The 27,043-nt window shown below is 35.7% G+C and overlaps 2 protein-coding genes across 14 annotated transcripts in view; one reads left to right on the top strand and one right to left on the bottom strand.

The window, feature by feature from the left end:
* Positions 1-17,022, top strand: part of LOC100014841 (ankyrin repeat domain-containing protein 7-like) — a 55,570-nt gene extending 38,548 nt beyond the window's left edge. For 4 of the 10 annotated variants that reach the window (XR_008912278.1, XR_008912274.1, XR_008912273.1 and 1 more), the window contains 2 exons: positions 13,163-13,198; positions 14,757-17,022. Coding sequence is in view for 3 of the 10 variants with exons in the window: in XM_007504196.3 (XP_007504258.1) it covers positions 13,163-13,180 (18 nt within the window). In the remaining 7 variants the exon portion in view is untranslated. Of the gene's footprint in view, positions 1-1,089; positions 8,706-13,159; positions 13,199-14,756 lie in introns of those variants that run through there. The other 6 variants (XR_008912277.1, XR_001624976.2, XM_007504195.3 and 3 more) reach the window with 4 other exon arrangements.
* Positions 4,201-27,043, bottom strand: part of LOC103095998 (ankyrin repeat domain-containing protein 26-like) — a 41,302-nt gene continuing 18,459 nt past the window's right edge. For 2 of the 4 annotated variants that reach the window (XM_056799601.1, XM_056799600.1), the window contains 3 exons: positions 24,523-24,593; positions 12,725-12,877; positions 4,201-4,497 (listed from right to left, as the gene is read on the bottom strand). In XM_056799601.1, coding sequence (XP_056655579.1) covers positions 4,359-4,497; positions 12,725-12,877; positions 24,523-24,593 — 363 coding nt within the window. In that variant the 3' untranslated portion in view covers positions 4,201-4,358. The remainder of the gene's footprint in view (positions 4,498-12,724; positions 12,878-24,522; positions 24,594-27,043) is intronic. The other 2 variants (XM_056799602.1, XM_007504200.2) reach the window with 1 other exon arrangement.

The following is a 27,043-nucleotide window of genomic DNA, read 5'->3' as shown; positions in this document are numbered from 1 at the left end:
GACAATAAAGGAAAATCACTTATTACCTTTAATAAAAATAATCAATCAGAAATTGTGAAGACAATTAACAATCAGCAGTAAAATTGAGAGATCAAAGGGGTACTGAAAATATAATTCAGATTTAATAATAGGCTGATCATTTTTCAGGATTTGTTAGGGAGTTTTTCAGGGAGGGTTTTGGTTGGTAAAATCAAGTCACTGAGGCATGATGAAGCATGGTGTACCATAGCATTTTCTATGGGCCTCTCCTTATGAGTGATTTATGTACTGGCTTAGGAGAATAAGTTTCAGAGCATGGGAGTAGGGAATATTTGGGCACAATTTGTGGGTAAAGCTTTTGCTGGGAGTTATATACCTAAGTAAAAGTTAACTCATGATGGTCTTTTGGGTTTTGTTTTGAGAGTCTGATCTTTTGGTGATATTTTGGGGCAATGTGTGCAAGCATTTTGCTCTTTTTCAGAGAATAGAGAGAGGACAATAATCATGTCAATTCCATTATTAAGGGATGTTGATAAGAGAAGTCATACAAAGGGGGACTGAGTGGGCAATTCCATCCTACCAAGGAGTCACTTTGTGATCTCCTGGTTTCCACAAGTGACTGTGTCAAGACATCATGACTTGACCACTCCTAGCAATCTTATAGTCCTAACTTTCAAGCCATGCACTTTCCACTCTACACCTGTGATAGAGATATGAAGAGAAGTTTTTGCAGGACTGGAGATCTAGCTCTAAGATGCAAAAAATCCAGGATTCCAATGGAATGTCCTTGGTTGGTTGGCAGTTTGAGCTGACAGGGGGCAGGGGCTTCTGGTGGACTGGGTCTCTGACTAGAAGTCACTCTTTTCCCTGGAGGCTTTTGGCTAGCCATACTAAGAAGAGAAACTGGGTTTTTGAACTTAGTCCCTGGCTCTCTGGCTCTGAATAGTTGGAGTTGACCAGGGGGATTTTTGGTCTCTGGGTCTCTGACTGGGGGACACACATTTGCTCTCTGGAGTTTGAAGTTGGCTGAGAGACTTTTGTGAAACTGATTTGTCTTTTGGACTCTGATGGAGCTGACTTGGTTACTTGAAGTTCTCTGACTTTGGACAGTTGAAATTGACAAGAAGGAGAAACCTAACTGAAGAAGAAGAAAGAAGATCTTGAAAAGCCATTGTCCTCCATCTCTCTGCTTCAGAGTCACAGTTTGTGACTGGACTATTTTCTCAATTTTACCTCAGTTATACTAGGAACTTCCTCATCCCCCTTACCTCAGTTTCCCATCCTGTTATCCCAATAAACCCCTTATCTGAGAAAGAAACTTGGAATATTTTATAATTCACTGAGGGGGGAGGGAAAATTGGGAGGAGAAGGGTGGCAATAGGAAGAGGGTTGGAGGAGGGAGTGAGGGAGGTAGGAGATCAAGAAATAGATCAGCCATTGTTAGGGATCAATAGGCAGACCCCAGAGTAAACCCCAGGGCAGTCCCTTATGAGCAGTGTCCTCAGTGTACCAGCATCTCTGTGTGTAGTGGCATCTCCCCCAGCAGCATTTCTCTGTCCTCTATTACCAATAAGCAGCCTCAGGTTCCCTCAGCAGTTTTAGGTCCCTGTAGCAGCCTCTCTAGCCACAGCCATTGTGAGGAAACAGTTACCTCAGTTCATCCTCTCTAACTCAAGAAGTAACAGCTTCCTCTCAGTTTACCTTCTCTAGTTCAACAAGTAATAAGTTTCCCTCAGCTTATTTCTTTATTACACACCTTAATTCCTTACCAACTTCAAAATGCCATTCATTCCTTCATTCATTTAGTCAAGCAATCATCCATTGAGCAAATGCCATTATACCATATGTTGTCCTAGGAATTAATATTTCAAAATATAACAGACTTTAGACAAAGCCTGAGCACATAACCTGCCTCCCTACAACAAGAACAACTCTAAGAGGTGAGCTAGGACATAGGTGCATAAAAGATGATTTCCTGGTCACCTATGATCAAATTTTTGCACAACTTATAATCACAATTGTGGGGGATACAAAGAGAAATGGCAGAGTAAGATATAGTAAAACCAGAAAGACATCATGAAAAAGGTAATAATTAGGGCTTAATGATAAAGTCAAATTTTGATTGACAGAAAGAAGTAAGGAAAAGGCTCAGAGAGAGACTAGGGAGGAGGAAGTAAAGATGCAAGCAAGGACTTTAAAGAGGGATGTTTGGCAGATGGTTTGTAACAGAGAACATGGGTTATTCTCTATAAGATAGTGTCAGATGAGGCCTCAACTGATAAACTTTAGGATTTGATTTGTATAAAGGAGTCATTGTAGCATCTTATGAAGGATAACTTTTTGATAATTTGTATTTAAGGAAACCCATTTGTGATCATTATAGATTAACTGGAGCAGGGCTATGTTATAGGCAAATAGATGTAGATTTAATAAGTTGAAAGGGATGAAATGAACTCAAGTGACTGTGAAAATAGAAAAGTTTAAATAATAACTTGTTCATTTTAGATTAAGATTGAACAGTATGTAGTGATTACTCAGCTACAGAGGGCAAAGGAGAGAACTAAATTTTTAAAGCTGTGAAGCTGTAACAAATGTCAATATCATGAATAGAAATTGGGAAGTTAGAAAGGGTCGGGGAGGGGACCTTCTGTTATGACAGGTTATGGTAACTTTAATGTTTGTTCTCAGAAAACATTTAACTGGAACTGTGCCATAGATTGATAAAATTTTAGATACTTGAGAGTAAAATTTGGTAGGTCTCCCTGTCTCCTGGCAAAAGGAGGTTAGAAATGTGGATGGCAGAAAAATCCCTCTTGTATTTGAGGGATGAGGGAGATTAACTCTCAGCTCTATATAGGAAGCAATCAAAGACAAGGGAATGAATTGCGAAGACAAGAAAAGGGCAATGAGTATGCTTATGCTTATTAAGTGCATATAAAATGGAAAATGGAAACATTTTTATTAGCAGGTATCATATAAAGAATCAAAAGAGGTTTGGTGGCCATTTTATCTATTAAAGACATCAAGCATGAGGACAGGAAATGAAATTAAGAGAAAAAAATATAATCTCAGGGTGGAACACCTCTAGAGATGGGAGTAATTGCATTGATTACACAGCTGTCAACAATGAGTTATTCAGTACAAAAGATGTGGGTGATGTGATTAAGCTAAAATTTTGTGTTTGTGTGATATTTGGGGAAATATTTAGAAATTTCAGAAGGCTAAGTCATCTCTTTTTTCCAGAGTTCAAACACACATGCACACACACACACAAACCTATATCAGTTTGCACTTTCTAGACTTCCCTCAATCAAAATAGAATATAGAAAATAGAAAATAGCTTTATAAAATGTATACTGCACTTTTAGCCCCAAAATAGCTTTATTCTCCCATATTGTTAGCATCTAGGTAAAGAGTTTTTTAAATGTACAATAAAATATTTTAACTGATAGCAATAATAACTGGAAGACAGGATAAAAATAATTGCTATGACAGTCATAATATTTTATAGTACACTTATAGTTCATTTTATATCTTAGAATTTTATCATTATTTATAATTACATCATTTCTGTATTAAAAAAGTGTACTCCAGCATAAAATTTTAAATTTAGTTGTATTTGCTCATGTTATTTCATCTCAAGACAGAAGCATAAATTGGCAAAGTATAGTGTGAGGTTGTCCTTTTGGAGAAAATGTTACATAAAAACATTTATTTTCTGTAGAATTCTCATTTCTCTCTAAGAGGAAACTCTTCATACTGTCTGAGCAGAAAACATCTATTTCAGTTCTCTACAGTGAACTTGCTAACTATGTTGTTGATCTTTTCCTTGCTTAAATGTGCCTCTGAAAGTCCCCAAAGGATCTGCAAGGAATGGATCTGCAGCCAGTCAGCAAACAATAAAATAAAGTATTTCAAGTGAACAACTTGAAGTTAGATATTATATAATTAGTTAAAAACTAATTATATAAAAAAACAATATTTTAATGTGGCTTCTAAAAGTGGATGCAGGGCTGGGAAAGGAACTTACTATCAATTGGGTATAAGATAAAGAAGTACATGAAGTCTTTGTGCCACTAAGCAGAATCACTGGAATCTTGTTTGAACAAAATCAGAAAAAGAGAAAATTAAAAAAGGATTGTATTGGGAGAAAAATCATGAAGGAGAGTAGAAGTGTTCAAAAACAGAAAGATAAAAATGATCACTTACCCCAAGGACCTATGAATTTTGTGGTGAAAATTTATTACCTGAGACATACATTTCTTGAGAAAGGGCTCCAGTTTCACAACTCTGACCTCGGGTTTAGGACTAGAAGACCTCAAGCCTTGAGATCAGATCCCTTATAAAGGTACTTTTGAGCCCAAAACATATCAGAACCCTTACTTACAGGGTTGAGGAATCAGAAGTGACTTGACAGAGTGCCATGAAAACAGAGTGTACAATTTAGCAAGTGTCTTCTGGATGCTGTGGAAGCCTTCTATGACAACCTTGATGGTAATTTCACAGAGTGTAAAAAGCCTAGAACAATAACAGAACAAGAGAAAGAATATATAAAATATCATGAAATCATAACATATTGAGACATCTTGATTGATTGAATACATGTTATAACATGTATAATATATGGAGATGTCCATACTGAAATGCTAGTATGGATCTCTTATAAAAGCATAAACAATTTCTACTTCATGGCTTGCCAACAAATTGACACAGAGCAACATTGAATTTATCATAGTTCTGACAATTCTATTATTAGAAACTTGTGGATTTTACAGTTCAGGAGTAGAATCATTCATACTGATGCCTGATGTTAGGGTAGGTTTAATGTCAGGAGAGTCATCCACAGTTACAGTGTTTACCACTCCACTGTTGTCTGTAGGAAAAATAATAAAGTCTATGAAGAGTGAAAGTCCACCAAGATTAAATTAGGATCCAGATAATAGAGTAAACAGTTCTCACAGATGTCAAACAAAACAGGTTGTAGTTGTATACTTGCAGAGAACAATGCAACAGGAAGTTGAATAGGATCCAAAATGTTTGTACTATCTTGGAAAAGTGCATGCCTAAAAGATATATTTAAAGAAAAACTATATCATCTGTTTAGAAGCAGGTTAAAATTTAGAAAATTGAATTATACAAGTTTATGATTATCTTAACAAGAATAAGAATTCATGAATGATTAGGACCCATTTAAGAATGAATTGTAATAAGTCACCTCTTAAACCATGAGGATGGATTCAATCAAGAAGTAGTGTCCTTATCTACATGAGTCTGTTGTGCTATCTACAAAGTATTATTTAACAATTTTTTTTGTAATTCCCCAATGTCATTGATGATATCTCCTGAATAATTTATATATGAACAAGATGAATAAATAATTATACATAAGCTCCTCGGGCAGCTGTCAAGAGTTCTTTTTATTTCCCATGACTATATGAACAACTGAGCCAAGTTCAACCTGAAGCTTGTACAGAGCATTAGATGTATGTAAAATAGTAGCTGCTGTATTCTGAGCCAATCCCTCAAGTTTAGAGGACAAATTCTTTACAGAATCTACTGCTGTGATCCCTATGTTAGGAATAAGTGCCCATAAAAATTTGTACCCAGGGCCATTTCCACATGCTACTACTAGGAATTTTCCCAAAAATGGGATTTCTTCTCTCAATGCCACCATGCTCCCAAGTTTCTTGTAAATCTAACCCTAACAAGACATTTTGTATGTTGTTTTTTATAGTCACAGTTGAAATCCAATAAGCTATTACATAAGTGCCATCCCAAGGGAAGAGATGAAAAGACTTGACCAACACAGACAAAAAACTGTCCAGGGGTCCCTAGTCCCCAGGATAGTGCTAGAATAGGCTTTGTCTTATATCTTACAGTAGCAAAAGTAATAGTAGAAAGATTTTCTTAGAATGACGTTTTGGTATCGGCACAAATAAAAGAAGTTAAATTGCTTTCAAGAAGAATCTCAAAGATCAGGTTTCAGTTAATGTTGTAGCTTAGGCTAATGTTACTTTAAGGAGTCCTGTGTTGGGCCACATATAAAGTGAAATTTGGCAATGGATGCAAAACCCTCACAGGAGGAATCCTGGCCTTAAAGTTAATGTAAGTTTGATATAAGGAACCAGTAGTAGTGATATAGAGTCTAACCTGGCCCAAAGGAATAATATCTATAGATATTGGGGTTTTCTGATCTGAAATATAAGAGTACATTTTAAGTACATAATTAAGAGTACATATTTCATAGGCAAATAGGGCAAAGGGACCAAAATATGATAACTTCAATCCAAGTATCAGGAGTAAAGATCCTCCTAAGCTTGCTGGTACCACTGACCATTTTTGTAAACATTGTTGATGGATTTGTGGACAGATTCAATAGCCTTGAGGGCCTATATGATTAACTTGGTATAAATTATAACCTATGTAACTATGTAATCTAATAACACAGTTATTCGAGGTCCACTTGTTTGTCAATTTATAAGCTTTCTCAGAGATTTTATAATTACTCTTAGTAGCATGGTTTGTTCACCTGTAGAGTTTAGCCATCATAGATGGCTCATATTTTTTCAATTGTTATTTATTTATTTTTAAGTATTTTTCCATGGTTCCATGATTCATGTTGTCCCCCTCCCCTTTATCCTCCTCACTCCCAGAGATAACAATCAGTTCCACTGGGTTATAAATATCTTATTGTTCAATGCCTATTATATTATTCATTTTTGTAATACTCTTTTAAAACCAAAACCCCAAGTAGTATACCCACATAAACATGTGATAATCATATGTTTTTCTTCTGTGTTTCTGCTCCCACAGTTCTTTCTCTTGATGTGGATAGCATTCTTTCTCATAAGTCCCTCTGGATTGTCCCGGATCATTGCGTTGATATTAGTATATTTGATTGTCTCATAACATTTCTGTTACTATGTTCAATATTCTCTTGGTTCTGCTCATTTCACTCCACATCATTCTATCTTCCCAGTTTTTATTGAAATCAAGTAGTTCATCATTCCTTAGAGCACAATAGTATTCCATCACCATCAGATGCCACAATTTGTTTAGTCATTCCCCAATCAATAGACACCCCCTCATTTTCCAATTTTTGCCACAACAAAAAGCACGGCTACGAATATTTTTGCACAAACATTTTTCATTGTTATCTCTTTAGGGTACAAACTTAGTAGTGTATTGCTGGATTAAGGTGTATACATTCTTTTTTTTTTTCTTAAACCCTTACCTTCTGTCTTAGAATCAGTGCATAGTATTGGTTCCAAGGCAGAAGAGTAGTAAGGGTTAGGCAATTGGGAGTGAAGTGACTTGCCCAGGTTCACACAGCTAGGAAGTGTCTGGAGCCATATTTGAACCTAGGTCCTCCTGTCTCTAGGCCTTGCTCTCAATTCACTGAGCTACCCAGCTACCTCCAGAATACATTCTTTTATAAACCTTTGGGCACAATTCCAAATTAACTTCCAGAATGGTTGGATCAATTCACATCCCAACCAGCAATGCATCAGTGTCCCAATTTTGCCACAACTTCTCCAACATTTATTATTTTCCTTTACTGTCATATTGGCCAATCTGCTATGATACCTCAGAGTTGTTTTGATTTGCATTTCTCTAATTGAGAGGGATTTAAAACACTTTTTCATGTGATTATTGATAGTTTTGATTTCTTCATCTGAAAAATGCCTATTCATAACACTTGACCATTTGTCAACTGGAGAATGGCTTCATTTCTTGTACATTTGGCTAAGTTCCTTGTACATTTGACAATTGTCAGATATTTTTGTTATAAAATTTTTTAACCAGTTTGTTGCTTCCCTTCTAATTTTGGTTGCATTGGTTTTGTTTGTAGAAAACCTCTTTAATTTTATATAATCAAAATTATTCATTTTACATCTTGTAATGTTCTCTGTCTCTTGCTTTATCTTAAATTCTTCCCTTTCCTTAGAACTGACAGTTATACTATTTTATGTTCCCCTAATTTACTTTTAATTTTGTTCTCTATATTTGTCATATACCCATTGTGAATTTATCTTGGTATAGGGTATAAGGTTGATTGAAACCTAATTTTCCCCATACTGTTTCTCAATTTTCCCAGCAGTTTTTGTCAAATAGTGAGTTTTTGTCCCCAAAGCTTGATTTTGGGTTTATTCAACACTAGCTTGCTGAGGTAATTTACCCCAAGTCTATTCCATTGATTTACCCTTCTATCTCTTAGCCAGTACCAGATTGTTTTGATGATTACTGCTTTATAGTACTCAGTTTTAGATCTGCTACTGGCTAAGCCACCATGCTTCATATTTTTTTCATTAGTTCCCTTAATATTCTTGATCTTTTGTTCTTCCAGATGAACTTTATTTTTTAATAATTGTATAAAAACTTTTTGGTAGTTTGATAGGTATGGTACTGCACATGTAAATTAATTTAGGTAGGATTGTAATTTTTATTATATTAGCTCATCCCACCCATGAGCAATTAATGTTTTTCTAATTGTTTAGATCTAGTTTTATTTGTGTGGAAAATGTTTTGTAGTTGTGTTCATATAATTCATGAGTTTGTCTTGGCAGATAGATTCCAAAACATTTTATATTGTCTAGAGTGATTTTAAATGGAATTTCTCTTTCTAACTCTTGCTGCTCAGTTTTGTTGGAAATATATAGAAATGCTGAGGATTCATGTGAGTTTATTTCATATCTGTAACTTTAATAAAGTTTTAAATTATTCTACTAGAGTTTTAGTTCATTTTCTAGGTTTCCTTAAGTATACCATCATATCATCTGCAAAGAGTGATAGTTTAGTTTCCTCATTGCCTACTTTAATCCCTTCAACTTCATTTTCTTTAATTGCTTTTCTAGTACAATGTTTAATAATAGAGGTGAAATTGGGCATCCTTGCTTGACTCCTGATCTTATTGGGAAGGCTTCTAACTTGTCCCCTTTGCAGACAATACTTGCTGATAGTTTTAAATATATGCTATTTATTATTTTGAGGAATGGCCCTTCTATTCCTATACTATCTGGTGTTTTCAATAGGAATGTGTGTTGTATTTTGGCAAAGACTTTTTATGCATCTGTTGTGATAATCATGTCATTTCTGTTGTTTTGATTATTGATAGGGTCAATTATGTGGATGGTTTTCCTAATATTAAACCATCCTTGCATTCCGGTATCAGTCTCAACTGGTCATAGAAGATAATCCTTGTGATGAGAGCTTAAAGACTTGTCTCAGATTTTGGCATAGGCTTTTGATCTCACTTTGATCATGATCAGGTCAGGGGCTGATTAAATTCTAGTCTCAGGCTTAGTCTCAAGTTTTTGGTCTCACTGTGTACTTGATCCAATCAGGCACACCCTTGATTGTCCTGTATTGGAGCTGTGCCCTGAGCTTTAGGCAAGAAGTCCAGTACTTAGTACTACCATCCATCCCAAGGTGTGAATTAAGTCCTTGTCCCAAGCCCAGACTAGAATTCCCTGGGCTGGGGCTCCAGACTTCTCTACAAGTTTGAATTTCAAGGGGTATGGGTTGGCTTGTACCTCTATTTACTCAGGCAAGGTCTCAGGATCTGGATATTGGCTCAGGTGAACCTCAGACAGCAGATGTGTGTGTGTGGGTGGAGGTGGGTGGGGGTGGTGGCTTGCTCTTAGCTTGCTTTTCCCTCCTTGCTACAGCTTCTTGCTGGATCTACCCTCTCACCCCAGTGTCCCAGATATTTGTTGCCCATCTCTTGGGTTTTTCTTTTCTTTTTTGTTTCACTTGTCTTCTTGTTGGTTCTTTCACTCCTGTATTCATTTTGCTGTGATATTTTAATCTTGGTCGGAGAGAATTCTCATGGTGGCACAGAACTTCTGAGGATATCTTTGCCATCTTGGCTCCACCCCTGAATCTCCAGTGGATCTCCATGCCAATTTTTGCATGAAACATTCCTTTTATATAATCACTGGGTTGGTGAAAATGTATTAGCTGAGACATCCCAAAATAAAAGTCTCCAATCAAAAAAGAAATAGGGATCCAGTCTCACAATAGAGTTGGCCTCTGGTTCAGTACCCAAAGACTGCTGTGAATTTGAGATCATTTCCCTTATAAAGGTAATTTTAAGCCAAAAATAAATCAGAACCCTTATATACAGGGTTGAGGAATCAGAAGTGACATCAGAGTGCCATGCATAGAGTGTGTGCAGTTTAATATATGAAGTCAGAATGCCTTTTATACAGGGTGAGCAATTCAGCATGTGTCATAGAACAAAAGAGAGATTATGTAAAATGTCATGCAATCATGTGGGGTTAGGGGATTTCATATCCACAGTACATTGTTCTAGATATTCTCAAAACTGATACAAATTGCAACCAACAGCACCTCCCCACCTTGTCTGTGTCATACACAATTTTCTTCATTAATTTCTGGGGCAAAAGTATCTTAATTCCTGACCTTCCATGATGCTCACATACAATACACACAGGAACAAATGTTGATCACCTATAGCAGCATTGCCTATCCCTGTGTCTCAGGAATTAGAAATACATGTTCTAGGTGGCCATAGCAAAACTAAGTGCTTTCTTTTTTGTCATAAAACACTGCCAGCACACGTGAAGAAAAAGAGAACAAAATTAGAGAAATTTTGGGCAATTTGCCTATTCTTTCTCTGTCCAGGTGAAGCACAATTAATGTTTTTTAAGCCTAGTTGAGTGAGTGCAAGGATTTACCCAGACATCATTAGTTATAATACATACAAATAGATTAAATAAAAAGTAAAGGATTGTGTTTGTGCTGTTTTGGAAGTACCTGTTTTAAATCTTCCTTCAATTTCTTAATATTTTTGTGTATTTATAATAAACCTAATTAATTCAATATTTAAAAATAAACTGTTTTTCAAACCTTTTAAGCAACTGCTAAGTATCATGTGCCTACTATTTACTCTTTGTTCAGTAGGATTCAAGGATAAACAATTCTTTATCCTATGGAATTTAAAGATAAGTATGTCCCAAAGTCTGAAGTAAAGAAGGCAAGGGAGAGAAAAAAGAGATAAAATATAGGACAATTGAAAGAGAAGATAACATTAAAGGGTAATGGTTATGGCAGGAACATTTCATAGTTTTGGTGTCCCCTGAATTGAGGCAGTAGATAGCCACAGAAGGCCTTAGAGCAAAAGGATTGCCTCTTTGGCTTCCTTAAGAAAATTAATTGACAGCTTTGTGTAGTATTGACCAAAGGAGGTAAAAATCAAAGATGAGACCAGTTAGTCATTTATTGCACAAGTCCAGTCAGAGTTGATGAGAACATTAAGTAGGAGTGTAGCTTTGTGAATGAAGAGGAGGAAGAAGATGACAGATGTTTAAGTAGAATCAATAGGACTTAGCAACTTTTGGATACACACACATACATTTGGATAAGAGAGAGGCATCAAAAATGTGGACCCAGGTGCCCAAGAAAATGAGTTCCCCTTTAAAAAACAGGTAGAGGAGAAGAGGAAGAGAAATAATGAGTTTGAGTTTGTTCATGTTGACTTTGAAGACCAAGGAAGACACACAGGCTTGAGGAGTCCTGAGCTCGTCCTAAAGTGTGGGCTCCCAAACTAAGATGTGTCTTTCCAAGGCAGAGGTTAGCCCAATGCACATCTCATTTCCTCTGGACATTATATATCTCTTTTAAAGAAATCTAAAATTGCTCTAGCTTTTCTGGCTGCCACATTGACTAATACTGAGTACATAATCAACAAAACCTGACAGAATAGTATCTAGCCATACCTTCTCTTTCTTGTGTTTGTACTTGTGTTTTTCATTTTGTCCATAAAGATAACATGGGGGAATTAAATCTAACAATAGGCATTTGAGCACTACTTGGCTAGGTCCTCTTTTGTGGATTTACTATTATAAATTTGGTAAGAAATTACTTTTCTTGAGTGTAAATTCAAATAGGAACATCTTATATAAGGATATGCATGGTGTCTCAGTGATTCTTTCCCCATGTGCTTTATATTTATGTAGCAACATTTGCATCCTGTCTATACTGTCCTAACTATTTCATCTGCCTATTGCAAAGGCAACTATGCAACTTTCATTAATATAGAGTGCTGTCCCATTTCATTCCTCTTCTCACTTCTATGAAATTGTTATATAAATTGAAATACTAGTGCCTATCTCTTTCCTTTTTTTTTATAATAGTTAAAGCAGTAGGCAGAATTTCTCTTAGATTTGTTTCTAATATCTACATAACCACAAAGTGTGGGTTTAGAAAATCAAATGAAATCAGAGTTAATCAGAGTTCCTAACTGGCTTAAGGGATATTTTAATTGTAATACAAGGTATAGGAAATGTTTTTATTTAGTATCGACTGCCCATTCTAAGAATTCTTGTATTATATTTAATCATTTCCAGGCATTTTGTTTTCCACTTTTCTCATTGTAAGTATTCATTTTGTGATTAGAGTCTCTGTAGCTTAATGAAGTCAAGTATTAATATTTGGAATTGTTTTAAAGTACAGGGTCAGAAGTTGATTTTATTTTCAAAGAAAAAATTGAATTGGCAAAAATGGATATTAAAAAGTGTGTTATAATTAAATAAAAAACTCCACGTTCTTATTTTCCATAGAGTTTACTAATAATCACTTGAAATAGAGAAAACGGACATATAGAGATTTAAGCCTAATCTAACCTAACTCTAACCACGTGGTTCTGTACATGGCTGTCTCTCTCAGCCATGGTCCTCCACTGCTGCTGTCCAAAGGAATAGAGAGAGCCTGTGTCATGTACCACACATTTATTCTCACTCTTGACACAGACTTGTAGCCTTTCGTTCTGGTCATGTTCCTAGGGCTCTTCACCTGTGACCTCTGTTTGGAGTGTCCACATAATATCCAGCCACGCAGGGAGGTAGGATGAACTCGGGGCAGGGTGTAGCAGATTCTGTTTACACAAGGGTAAGATTTGCTTGGAGTATATGATTACTATGTTAACATAATTCATGTATTTCTTTGTCTATATTGGATTATGATAAACTCTTGAATTTGTTAATAATTGTACTACTTTGCTAAATCAGTATATGACTAATAGTCAAACTAAATGAGTATCTATCCATCTGTCAGCAATTTTTAAATGATTTTTTGAGTTCTGTATATTATCGGAAATTACTTATTCATCATTTACTTCATTATTCTGAATAATATTTTTATGTTATTTCATTTGCAGCAGGAGTTGGAAAAAATATAGCTAGGGAACTTAATGAAGGTATGTCCAAATTGTGTAAATTAAATGTTATAATTTGATGCTATAACTCATTCATTAAATATACTGAAAAATTCCCACAAGGGTGCTAGATCAGCACCACTTCCCTCCTCTTCATCATTCCAAAGTAACCATGGTTGCTTCTATGGCAGAGAAGTTCTAGATCCAGTATTTTCTTTCTAATAATTAAGAAAAATAGAACAATCCCAGGGATCAACTGTCTATTCTCTTAAGAGAAGCCTGGCCAGTTCCAGAGAGGCCAGTAGGTTGGTCAGTAGGTAATGAAGCCTTTGGCCACAACATCCCCTGAAACAAAAGTAAAACTGGCCCTCTGTCCTGTGTAGCCTGTGTGGAGATCCTGCTGGTGTTCAGGTAGGAAGCTAAGCAATCACTTGTTGGGGATGCAGTCCAGAAGATTCCAGTTCAAGAACTGTTAGGATAAGAGAGCCACCAAAGTCACATCCACTATTCCATTTAACTTTCTGATTCCACAGTGGTTAACAGGAGAGTGGTGGGACAAGGGGCAGAGGATATTAAGAATCCCATAATTCAAAACCCATCTTAAATATTAGTTTCACTATTAGAATCTTAAGTTACAATCTGTGTCCAGTGACCAACAAATTGATCTACTAGTGTTCCAGGTAATGGTCAAATTGACACCCTTGTTATGAATTAAAGCAGGAATCAGAAAGAAATTGCAGCTCAAAGGAAGTGTGGCTCGCATTTTCCTCAAATAAACAAATAAGATAATTGGCATGGCTGACTTCATAGTGAATCAAAGGTAGAATAATAAGCATATTGAAGTAGGAAATAAAGTTTAACCTGAGCAAAAGCAAACAGGCCATCAAAACCATCATGATTGTTGCTGATTTTATACCAACTTCTGTTGTAGAGAATGAAATAAAAAAAATTCTATGAATAATTTCATGGTTTGCTCCAAAATCAACATATAGCTTAAGTAAAGTAATAATGACTGACACATATATACAACCCTGTAAATTAGAGGTCTCCAAAGAGACTCTGACTTCAAGTCCTCCATGTGATACATACTGCCCAGAAAACCATGAGAAAGACACAACTTCCAAGTGCATTTGAAATGCCAAGACTGAACTAAATTCTAAGTTGAACCATCAGGCTTTTCCATGATTCTCACACCTATAATTTGTTACCTTGATGAAAATCAATGAGTCCCAATAGGAAAAAAAAATTGATATGTTGGGCAGGCAGCTAGGCAGTGCACCAGTCCTGGAGTCAGAAAGATGTGAGTTCAAATCCAGTTACAGACAAATTAGTTGTGGGACCCTGAGGAGGTCACATTATCTTTTTTTGTTTGAGTTTCTTCATCTATTAAATGAGGTGGGAAAGGAAATGGCAAATTCATTCCAAGTATTTTTGCCAATAAAACCTTAAATAAGGATAAAGTCACATGAAGAGTTGATATGACTGAAATGACTAAAAATCAACATGTCTATATACAATATAAATAAAATGTTTCTTCTTCCTTTTTCTCTCAACTACTGCCACGAACTTGAATCTGGATTTTGTTGGGCTTCTCTTATAGAATCTATTGATGAGTCAACAAGAATGTCAATTTTGAATCAGGATCCAGTTTCCAGAGCAACTTAAGAATGCTATGATGTTTTAAAGAAAAAAAAATGCTTTAAAGGAAGAAGTAATGTACGTTTAGGAAATTATCTTTGTTTACAGAATATTTAATGGCTTTCCATTAAAAATGTTAATGTGAAAAAGCTAATGTATCAGAAAATGTATTGGCATAAGTTTTAATATGTACTATTATGGGAATATAAGTAAATATGTAGATTGATTGATTTATTAAAAACTTTATTTCTTCATATTTTAGCACTGCTCCCCCATTCATCAGTTGTCTCAGGTGCTCTAGAAATCACTACATTGACTATAACCCTTTAGTGGGCTATTTAAAGGTTGTGATTTGTTTTCTATTTCATATCATTGTCTGTTGACTTAAACATTTAGGAAATTTAGGCAGACATTATTTTGATACATTGCTGCTATTCCTTCTATAAGCATTTGAATTTTAATTTATCTAATGGTACAATAAAAATTTTATTGATTATATTTTAAATTCTATTTTAACTTACTTTAAGCACTTAAACTTTTTTGTTGATTTTAAACTTTAAATGAATCAAATACATTGTCTCACAAGCTTAATAATAATGATGCTTTCTTTTCTCTATAAAGTCTCTACTCACAAAGATGAAGTTCATTCAAATATTCACATAATATATATTTTTGTAGCACTAGTACTTGAGGCACAAATCTAGCTGGTACTTATTTTTGTTCTCAAAGCTAAGAATGCTTTTTAAATAAAGCTTTATTGCACTTAAGACTGTAAAAAGCATTCTTAACTCTCCCACTGAGGAAAATCAGGAATGATTGGTATTTGGTTAGCTTAACCTCAGTTTGCCAGCTCTTAAGTTAAACCATCCATAGGAGAAATTTTCACATTCAGTTTCTTACAATGATGAAATCACAGGACTGGTGCAAGATTTTATGTAGATGTGCTCCTACAGATACATATGCACACATTTGGTAGTCCAGTGAAACCTATAGACCCTTTCTATAAAATAAAAGCAAATAAAATACAAAGGGAAAGGTTAATAAAAATATCTTAGACATAACTCTTTTCCCATCCAAGTTCACAGAAACCCCAAAATCTAACCTTACATCCATTATGGGTCTGGAGACTACTTTCAACCACTTTATTTTACTTTTTAGGAACTGAGACCCAGACAGGTTAAGTGAATTGCCCAAGGTCATATAGGTAGTAAGTGACAGAACAGAGATTCAAATTTAAGTCTCCTGACCCCAGGTTTACATATACTTTTATTATATTTTTTTATAAACTTGACACACGTCAACATTTCTACCTATTTTTAAAAACCCCAGAAAAATACAATTGTTTATTGAATTAAATAGCATATACAACTTTTAAAATATATATTACATTTGTTTTACTTTTTAGAGTATTATGGATATATTTCATTTTTATGTATGCTTTCATATTGCCACTAGTCCTTTAGAGGCCTCTTGCAATAAAGTAAAATAATTAAGCAACACCAACAATATGGTGATCTGACCTAAAAGTATTTGTAAAATGTCTGTATCTCTCCCTCCCCTCAACCTCTTTATTCTTAATTATATCCCTACTAAGAGAGAGGAGTAGAATTTCTTTGTAATAAATACAGTCACATAAAACAAATTCTTTCAATGATTTATGCTAAAATTTATTGTGTCCCAAAAGTCTTAGTGTCATTTTTAAGTTTTAATAACTTCACTCATGAGTGCTACAAATATACAGAAAACATAATTTAAAAGTTTACTTAAATTTTACTTTTATTGGGTTTTATGAATTTTGAATAAACAACTTTAATTTAACAACAAGGTCAGGTACCTTGTCAATGCATATTTCTAGTACAATAGTTATTGGATGACACTTTCACAAAACACATAGATCACAGTAGAGGAAGTTTTCTTCCTTGGCTCTTTTGGTGACCCAATCTATTTTCATTAGTTTTTTTTTCTTTTGTAATCACATAAAAAATTGAATAAAACCTCATTCTTTGGATAATCTTAAGGCTAGGTTTACAAATTCAGTCCTTTTAGTCACTCAGCTACAGCTACAGAAAGTTTGCACAATACAGCATGATAATGATTATGTTTAATTTCAATAAACATGTTGATATTTTAATTTTTTCAAATAATTAACCTTTTAAGTGTTCATTTTGTAAGTTTTTTTTTAGCATATATACTCCTGAAGTTATTAAAGTTTAAACCTGCACTAAGTATTTTGGAATATTTTGTATCCATCTCGCATTCTGCCCCTAAAGCTACTGCCTCTGTTAGGAGTCAGATGGCATGTCTCATCATTGATCCATTAGAATCAAGGAAGAGTCATGGTATTGATCACAGTTCTTACAGTTTTCAGAGTTGTGGGTTTTTCTAAATCAATGAATATTTTTAAAAGTCTATTTATACTGTTTTTATTTTCCTCCTTTTCGAAATCAGTTTCACTATTCCCTTGATCCTCTCCCCCCTCCCCCAACAAATTCATAAATAAATAAAAGTCCTCCCTATTGAAGGGATTAAATTTATGGTTGGACTAAATATAAGAGAATGTGGTTGCCAATTTTAAAAAATTAATAAAGCTCAAGACAAAATGACTTTTTAGCAGCTTTATTTACAAAAAAGAGAGGGAAAGAGTGAAAGTAGAGAAATGTGTAAGACATTAGATTAAGGTATTTAACCTAACACACTAAATATTTGCTCTGGTTCCTGACTTAACCCAGGCAGACCTAGTTAACCCTTAGCAGGAGGACCTTCAGTCTGAGGGCCAGGTAAGGAATAAAACAAGGGTTCTACCCATGTGGCCTCCTCCAAGAAGGGGAGGTCTCTCCAGAAGCCAGGAAAGGAGTCAACTTTTTACCTATCCAACTTGTAGCTCCATGTTTCAGTCCCAGTCCAAGATCTTTCAAGAGCTCAAAGACCTCATTAAGACCTCCTGACAGGAAGTTTAGACCCTTTTTAAAGACTTTTTTTACAACACTTCCTGTGCTTTCCTCCACTTTAAGGGGACCAATTGCAGTCTTTAAATTTGCTTAAAACTGCCTAAGGGGCAATCAGTAGCTTCTGGAGGTTTAGCAAGTGGTTTGTGAACTTCCCCCACTTAACATTAAGTAGGAGTATCCTCACTTTGGATTGATTAAATTAAAAATAATCAAGGGGAGAGTCAATCCCATCTTCACAAATATCAAGTCAAATATGGAGATTTGAAAAAAACAATTGATCTTACCTATAGTTTTCTGTTCATTTTACAACAAAGTGGTTTTTAAAAAATATACATAAATGGAATTTCTCATTTTACTTCAATATAGGCATTATTAAAACAAAGTCTTGATAAACTAAAAAAATAGTTAAATGAATAGGTAAGCATAGAATAGGGGTGATATTTGCCAACATATCTTGGAGAAATACTGGCTTTTCCCTTCCCATATGGCCAATTCCCATTCCCCTTGCACTTGCATACTGGCTCATACTCTAAGCATTCCTGTATTGAAATGTGTATATAAGTATTCTTATGTTAGGCTATAAAACTGTTCTCCAAATCCCTTTGTATTTGCAACCTCTGTAAATTCATATTTTGTTATTTTCCTTCAGTGGCATCTGTTGCTCTAGATTTTATGAACAAGTGAATGACTTGTCCTCCATTTCAACTTCCCTTGTTAGGGGACGACCCTTAATTCAACCTTCTTATTTTACAGATGTCAGTCTGATTTATGAATGTCCAACACAAGAGGCAATATGAGACCAGAGTAGGGGGACACAGCAAAGTTTAGTGCAGCTAAGAGGGAAGCTCAATACCAAAAGGGTTAGCCAAGGGTCCTGTATGGGTAGGAGGAGAGATAGGTTTTTTGGGTTTGGGAAAGGTGGGGTGTAAAGGATTACGTGATCTTGGATTAATTTTATTGGCTGTTTTGGGGGGTGGGGATTATGTATTCCTAGGAATGAAGAGTTCTTGTGCAGGGTTAATAGTGGTTAAGAACAGCACTTTTCTTGGATCTGTCAAACTGGAGACTGAGAGTATTAGTTCTCTGTCTTGTGGAACAGGTCTTTTGTCCTACAGCTTCAGCAAGTACTTGGAAGGAGGGATTCATAGTTTTGATTGGGAAGAAGTCAGCTTAGGCCTGTCATTCCTGTTTTTCTTTATGTAAAAAAAAAGAAAAAAATGGGAGTGGAAAATGGATGGTGGATTTTGGAGAGTGGCCATAAGTCCAAGGGGAAATGGGTGACAGTCTTGCTCATCAGACTTCTTGCCAAAGAGGGGCTTCATGGGTCATTGAGCTTCTCATGGTCTCATCTGCATCCCCAAACCTGGATTGGTGTTGGTGATGTCTGAAAAGACCTCAAAAGGAGAACATTTGGGAGAAGGATCAGGGGTATTAGAAAAGGAGGTTTTATTGAGCAGGGATATCTCAGGAGTTAAGGAGAAAGGGAAAAAAAACATTAGTATTAGATTTTTCTATTCCATGTTCAGTGATTAAAATTTGGGATGCGGTATACATACATAGTGGAATGCACTACTGCTATGTATACTCAAATTTTGGAGATTTCAGTTATCAATTTACTTGTTTGGGATATGACACTTGCTTTGATTATAGAAATTTGCTAGGAAAGGTAAAAGCAGGGAAAGGATTATAATTCTGTCTTTAGGTAAGAGAGTTATTAATCAGTCATTTAGTACCATTGTACTTCACTACTAGACTCAGTAAATTAGTTGGAAGGGATGCTGAAAGAGCCGCACTGAAACTGTCCCCTTCAACATTTTAGGGAGAGTTCATCTGAGTACTTTGTGGCTTTTCTCTTCACTGATGAATCACCAACACACTGATCAATGATCTATCAGACAGTTATAAACAGTGCAGAATTAGTGGCTGATATAAAAAGTGAGAGCAGAAAAAGGATTAATTTTGAACCAATGTAGAGCTAGTGACTGCTAGTCTAAAAAGGGTTAATTTTTGCAGGGAGTTAAATTTCATTTTTTTAAACAATAATGTAAAAATGTTCTTTAAATGGCATTACATTTTGTCAATGTCATTATCACTAATACATTTATGTACAACACAAGAATAATTTTATGTAAATTTAAAAATCTTCACACTTCCTATAGCTAATTCCAAGTTTTATTGATTATTCTTCTCTATTATCTCTCAAACAAATGCACCACAACTGTCATTGTCCAGGGTTCATTAACTTTGGCTTGGAATATTGTAAAATCAATGATTTCCTTACCTTCTTCATTTCTACTTTCTCTTTTTTTCAACTTATTTTTATTTTAAAAATATTTTTCCATGTTTATACGATACATTTTCTTTCCCTCCCATCTTCCATCTCCCATCCCAGACCCAACAAGCAATTTCACTGGGTTATACAAATGTTATCACTTGATACATATTTCCATATTATTCATTTTTTTTCAATAGAGCAATCTTCTGAAGTCCAAACTCCAAATCATATAAACAAGTTATGTCATGTTTTTCTTCTGCAGTTCTGCTCCCACAGTTCTTTCTCACAATATGGATAGCATTCTTTCTCATAAGTCCCTCAGGATTGTCCTGGCTTGTTGCATTGATACTAGTAGCAAAGTCCATTAAATTGAATAGTTCCACAATGTTTCACTTTCTGTATACAATGTTCTGGTTCAGCCCATTTCATTCTGCATCAGTTTATGGAGGTTCTTCCAGTTCATATACAAATTAAGCAGTTCATCATTCCTTGCAATACAAGAGTATTACATCGCCATCATATACCACAATTTGTTCATCCAGTTCCCAATCGGACACCCCCTCATTTTCCATTTTCCTTTTTTTTTTTTGCCACCACAAAGAGTGCAGCTATGAATATTTTTGTACAAGTCTTTTAAATTATCTCTTTGGGGTACAAACCCAATAGTGGTGTTGCTGGATCAAAGGGCAGGAGGTCTTTAAAAGTTTTGGGCATAGTTCCAAATTGCCTTCCAGAATGGTTGGACCAATTCACAACTCTAAGAGCTAGATTTCAGACTATCCTACTTGATTAATTATGATTTGCTAAGAAGGCTTGAGTTTTTTCAAACTACAAGTTCCAGAATGTAACATGATCTGACTATAGAGCAATTGAATCATATCCATATACCGAATTCTTAAATGTCACATTCAGCACAATTAACAATTAAGATGTGATTTGTTGAGGAGAGGTTGGGGAGGGATCAGAGAAGTCTCTGCCAGAGCAGAGGGAGAGAGAGAGAAGCAGAAGAGTCCGACCAGAGCCATGGGAGAGGCACTGCACCCTAGGGAGGGAGGTGGGGGAGATAGCGATTCCGGCACCGGCCAGTGTGCGGTGGGGAGAGGGGGATCCGACTCTGGACAGAAAGTAACTTCCTGAGGGTCAGGGGGTTTAGGGAGGGAAGAATCAAGAAGGGAGTTTCTGTCTGCGCACTAGGAGAGGGAGGGAGCAGCGTCGCTGACAGAGAGGCTCAGTCTGCTAGAGAAAATAGTGAGGGCCAGTCAGGAGGAGACAAAAGGGTAGAGTGGGGAGGTGTGAGTCCAAGATTCCTTCCCCAGGTCTCCTCCACACGCGAAGAGAAACGTCCTCCTGTTGGGAGGGAGAGGGTTAGCCTGAAGGTAAAGATGCCTCTCTCTTTCCCCAGGTATCTCTAGGTGTGTGGGAAGCTGAGGACAAAAGTGCCTGGCTGAACTTTCAGACTTTCGATAGGCGTGAGCTGTGAATTTTCATTGAAAGTCAAATGACAGGGTCGCTGAAACAAGAAGGAATAGGGGTCAGACTAACCCGCAGAGGGAAGGAGTGGGAAGGAGAGAGAGACACACAGAGGCAGATACAGACACCTGATCTGCCCTGGACTTTTTCAGAAATTCAGGGAGTCACTGAGTGAGATAGAGTCTTAGAGAGCCCTGGAACAGGAGGGAGGGTGAGGGGAGAGACTCAGAGAATCTCAGGATCAAACTGATTCTGAGGAACTGGGGGCGTGGCCCAGCCTGCCTGAGTTGCACAGGAGGGGTTCCTGGCCAACGTACCATTTGTCAGTCTGACAAAAGTTCAAGGAACTCAGGGTGACTCGGTCTGGCCCAAGGGGTGGGTGGTACAGTCGCACCTTACTGGTATCCTAGTTTGTATGATGAAGGTCCGACACAAGAGGCAATATGAGACCAGAATAGGGGGACACAGCAAAGTTTATGTAAAGCAGAAAAGGGGGAAACCCAAGACCAAGAGGGTTAGCAAAGGGTCCCATATGGGTAGGGGGAGATATAGAATTTTATGGGTTTGGGAAAGATGGGGTGTAGAGGACTAGGTAATCTCATTGACTGTTTCAGGGGGGCAGCTGGTTCCCAGGACTGTAAAGTTTCTAGCAGAGTATAGGTAGTGTATGTTCAGACTATCAATCCATCTTTAACCTGTCAGGTCAAGAGATGAGAAGTTTTAGTGTTCTGCCAGGTGGAACAGGTGCTTTGTTTCATAGTTCCAATAGGTACTAGGTAAGTGATGGGGGAAAAGTGGACTTAGGCTTGTCAACAAATGAGGAAACAGGTCAAGGAATAGTAAGTAACCTGTACACTGTTTAAATTGAGAAACTTCTACTGTGTCTCTGTTCTTCTTTTACTTCCACACCAATCTTAGCACCAATATGCTAATACTCATAAAACATTGTTTACATCATATTACCACACCACTGAAGCTACAATAAGAGTGTAGTGGTCTGACAAATCAAGATTAAACTCATCTGTTGACCTTTATTCCCTTTAAAATCTGACCTCATTCTATTTTTCCAACCTTTACTTCTACTTCATTTGTTTTTGCTAGACCTATTTCCACAAGCTTTATTGTTTTCTGATCCTCTCACTATTGATCCCTTCCCAAACTTCAAAGCCAATTCAAAGTTCTCCCTCTTCTCTAAAGCTTTTCTTGGTACCTCACAATGATCTCTTCCTGAACTATATTCTTTTGTATTTTTTTCTGCTCCATATAGTGAGCATGCATTTCTAGTTAAGTTTCTAATTTTTGTGCCACTGCCCACTTGATTACTACAGCATCTAATGCTGATATTGTTATGGGGATTTTAGGAAAGGGGAAAGAGTTTATACATAAGGGGAAAATCACATTTAAATAACTTGAGTTTATTAAAAGAGAAGGGGAAGATGTTGGAAAAGGAATAAGGGGAAGGATAGCCTCTGACTTTTTACCCACTATATTTGATTATCTAAGCTTACACTGTCTAATTATCTTAACTAAAGATGATTAAGAAAAAGTCCTATAGTAAAACCAGAATCTCACACACACAGAGTCAATGGTTGGTCAGATATCAGGAATCCAAGTTGTGGTGTCCTCAGATGATCCCAGCAAGGGAGAGGTCTTTTCCCCAGTCAATCTGTCCACCAGGAAGACTGGAGATTTTCCTCTCACCCTCATCCAGTTGATCCTCAAAAGCCAGTTGCTTGATAGGTGGTTTGTTCAGGGTGTTTCAGCTACACACCTTCCTTCTTCACCTTCAGCTCCAGGCTGAGTCAGTTGGAAAATTGCCCTTTTGGAACTCTGACCCAACCAGCTTATAAAAGATTTTAAGTCTTAAGACATGCCAATCATTCTTTCAACTTCTACCTTTCCTTGCTACAACATACTGTATAGGGACATAGCAGGCACTCATTAGTCATTTTTGATGGTAGATTTTGGAGATATGACTTGATTAGAAAATAACTAATTTGCAGTTTATTCATTTAGAATCATACACCATTGAAGCAAAAGGGAACCCTAATGGAGGTAGAAAATAATTTTTCAAAAGTGATATGGACTACAAAGGAGTGAGCCAAGACTGAAAATCTTGTACCCATGTCTATCTTGTTCTTTTAATGTTGGGTAATAGCATCATGAAGTTTGTGTTTTTAGGACTCAGAAGATGATTTTCCAGAACAGCAAAAGTACACGCCTTTTGCAATTTTGAGTAATTTACAAGCTATCCAAAACAGTGGATTTATGAAATTATGAAGTAATTTCTCTTTTTTTATTTTATTTTTTTTGAAATTTTATTTCAAATTACATGTCAGTTAATGATGTTAGGTTTCACGCTTTTGAGGTTATTCATTTGTTTTTTAATTGTTCAAGGCATGAAAAAATCTCTAAGTATATTTTGGTTCATGAATATGGAATATACAGTGGAAGGGTCTGTTATATAAGCAAAGGAAGCCTGATAATAGTAACTCTTGAATCATCCGCCAATGATTCACTTTCCAGGTTTCCTATGAAAACTTGAATGGAAAAGATAGAAGAGAAATTGCCAAAAAATAAAATTTGTCTCCTGCAAATGAATGACAAACTTTAGGCCATTGGAATCTGGTCTTATGAAAACTCATTTGTGGCTCTTGAGATTTGCCCACCTGGGCATGCGAACACCTGATACATTTTAATTTCAGAGTATTCTAATTCAAAAATATTCAATTTTAAAACTTATTAATGGTTTGCAACTGTTTGGTGATGTCTAAATTATGACAACTACTTTGATGTCAAAATTTCACCAAAAGGCTTTAGAACAAGAAGACTGAATATCCATGATTACCACTGCAATTTTTTTCATGTGAGCTCACCTTCCAGATATAGTACAATGGGGAAAAAAGCATGCTGTCTTTGCTAATAAGATGGTTTTAAACAATTTCCAACTTATAGACAACTTAAAGATTTTTTTTTATTTTATTGATGCTACAACTGCTCAGAACATTGAATTTTAAAAATGTTTTTAATCTTACTTTTGCATATGATCTTCTAACTCATTTGTGGATTGGTTTGATTGTATGTTCTGTTCTTCAGATTCTTGCAGCTATAAAAATTCCAAACAAAGTGCCTTAAATTTTGTAACTTTAACAATAAAATTACAGTTTTATGCTCAAATCTGAATTAAGAAAGCCTGTAGTTAAAAACTAAAAATTACCAACCAAAATTTCATTAGACCATCTAAAAGCAGCCAACTGTGTAGATATATTTTTATATTCCAAACATCACTACATTCATCAATTTCACTTCACATGGGCACATGCACAATATATTAAATATGTGAAAGATTTATGATTTCAGTAGTCCAGGAAACTGCATCAATGTAGATCATAGCCATCTATAACTTTGTAAGCCCAGGAATTCTCTAAGGCAAGTATTCTTAACGAACTTTCCTGGGAGTCTTGTAGCTAATAACTCTCAGAGGGTGAATTTAATTTAATTTTCTTAACTCCAAACCAATACATTAAACCAAAGATGACTTATGTAAAATGATCACAGTTATGCTTGATGATTAGGAAGCTGTATAACAGAATTTCTGCTGTAGGTGACAAACATCCATTTGAAAGAAAAGTACTTTGGAAAGGTCACCTTCAAATGTAAGTTTTTAAAAGAATGTTTACTCATCCAAGTTGCTCTTAGGTACAAACTCAGGATGGACTAAGTATTTTTCAAATTGGGAAGAAAATGATTGGCTTAGGTACCATCTACTCCAATTATCAACTACCATAGCCTCACCCTCTTAAAAATCCTTTTATTACTTATGTTAATACCATGTTTGGTATTGTTTATATGCTGCCTTGTGTTATATCTGAACTTCCTCTATTTTGTACCAACTCCCCAAAGAGACCTTAATTTCTTAAAGAACAAAAGGCAGGTCATAGACATACTCCTTGCAACCTAGTCAGAACCCATTGCAGTGCAAGTCACATAATGGATTTGGTGGATTAAATGTGGAATAAGAAAGAAAGAAAAGAGGGGGGAAAGAGTGCCAGTTTGCCCAAATGCCAACGAACTGAGTTAATTCATGTTGCCAAAGGTGGACTCTAATGTACTACTTCCTTGCTATACATCCTAAGGCTCAATCCACACTTTGCTTCTAGATTGCATCCTGAAACTGAAAACTTTGGAAGATTAATATTTTCATCAATGTAGGCCAATGAGAATAGGGAAGGTACTTGGGAAACAGAACTTATTTCATTCCAATGCTAATTTCTGAAACCTAGAAATAGTCTCAAGTATACAACAGTGAAAGAAAATAATTTTTCATCAGAATAAGGCTTGAATGAATAATAAAGTATTTGTTATGAGAAACAATTATACTAAAGTAGTAAAGAGAATTGTTTCACAACATTAATAGGTGCTTATCAAAATGTGGAAGACAGTGATTCAGATTATTTAACCAACAATATCGGCCTTTATGTTCCTGGGGCAGAGCTTTATGTAAGCACTTATTAAATACATATTATGTTCCTGGTACTGTGATAAGTGCTTTACAAATATTATCTTATTTAATACAACAACCCTTGGTGATAGGGGCTATTATTATATCCATTTTATAGATGAGGAAACAGCTATTAAGTGAATTGTCCAGTATTACACAGATAGTATCTAAGGACATATTCAAAGTCATGTCTTTCTAACTTCAGGCCCAAAGCTCTATCCATATTGCTGCTAAACTGCCTCTAAGCCGAGAAAATCTCATCATTAAAAATTCAATGTTTGGTCCTTGTGCTTAGATTTACATTACTTTACCATACTAGGCTGAAAATGTGTTTTAAAAGATATCAGAAATTTCTAGTTCTGGGGATAACTAGATAGCTCAGTGGATTGAGAGCCAGGCCTAGAGATGGGAGGTCCTAGGTTCAAATCTGGCCTCAGACACTTCCCAACAGTGTGACCCTGGGCAAGTCACTTAACCCCCATTGCCTCACCCTTACCATTCTTCTGCCTTGGAACCAATACACAGTATTGATTCCAAGATGGAAGGTAAGGGTTTAAAAAAAAAGAAATTTCTAATTCTACAGTTTTTGGTTGATAAAATGATGGATACCATATCTTGAACTGCTTACAAAGGTAGAAAAATAACCTAGATTGGAGAAATGAATTTGATAGTAATAAAAGGATCCTTTTATGATAATATGACTATGAATCTGTATTTTCTGGTTTATAATCTCCCCTTCATTATGTTATAATATTTTAATATGATTATATATTCTATTTTTTATTTTGCCATGGGAAGATTCTGGGAAATTGAACATTTATAAAAATCTAACTAGAAAGAAGTCAGAGATATTTAGTTCAAATATTACCCTACAGTAAATCACATAAAGTAACTGAAAAGGATTTTTAATTAAACATGGCAAAATCAATCAAAAACATTAAATTAGAACCTACTATTTATTACTAGCACTTACTACTATTACTACCACTACTACTGCAGCTATTACTACAACTATAACATTTACTCTTAATTCTACTATCAATATGCTGTGAAAA

This window comes from Monodelphis domestica, chromosome 5 (genome assembly GCF_027887165.1).
Source record: "Monodelphis domestica isolate mMonDom1 chromosome 5, mMonDom1.pri, whole genome shotgun sequence".
Lineage (NCBI taxonomy): Eukaryota > Metazoa > Chordata > Mammalia > Didelphimorphia > Didelphidae > Monodelphis > Monodelphis domestica.
The sequence above is the reverse complement of the archived record's forward strand: the minus strand, read 5'-3'. Positions and strand labels throughout refer to the sequence as shown.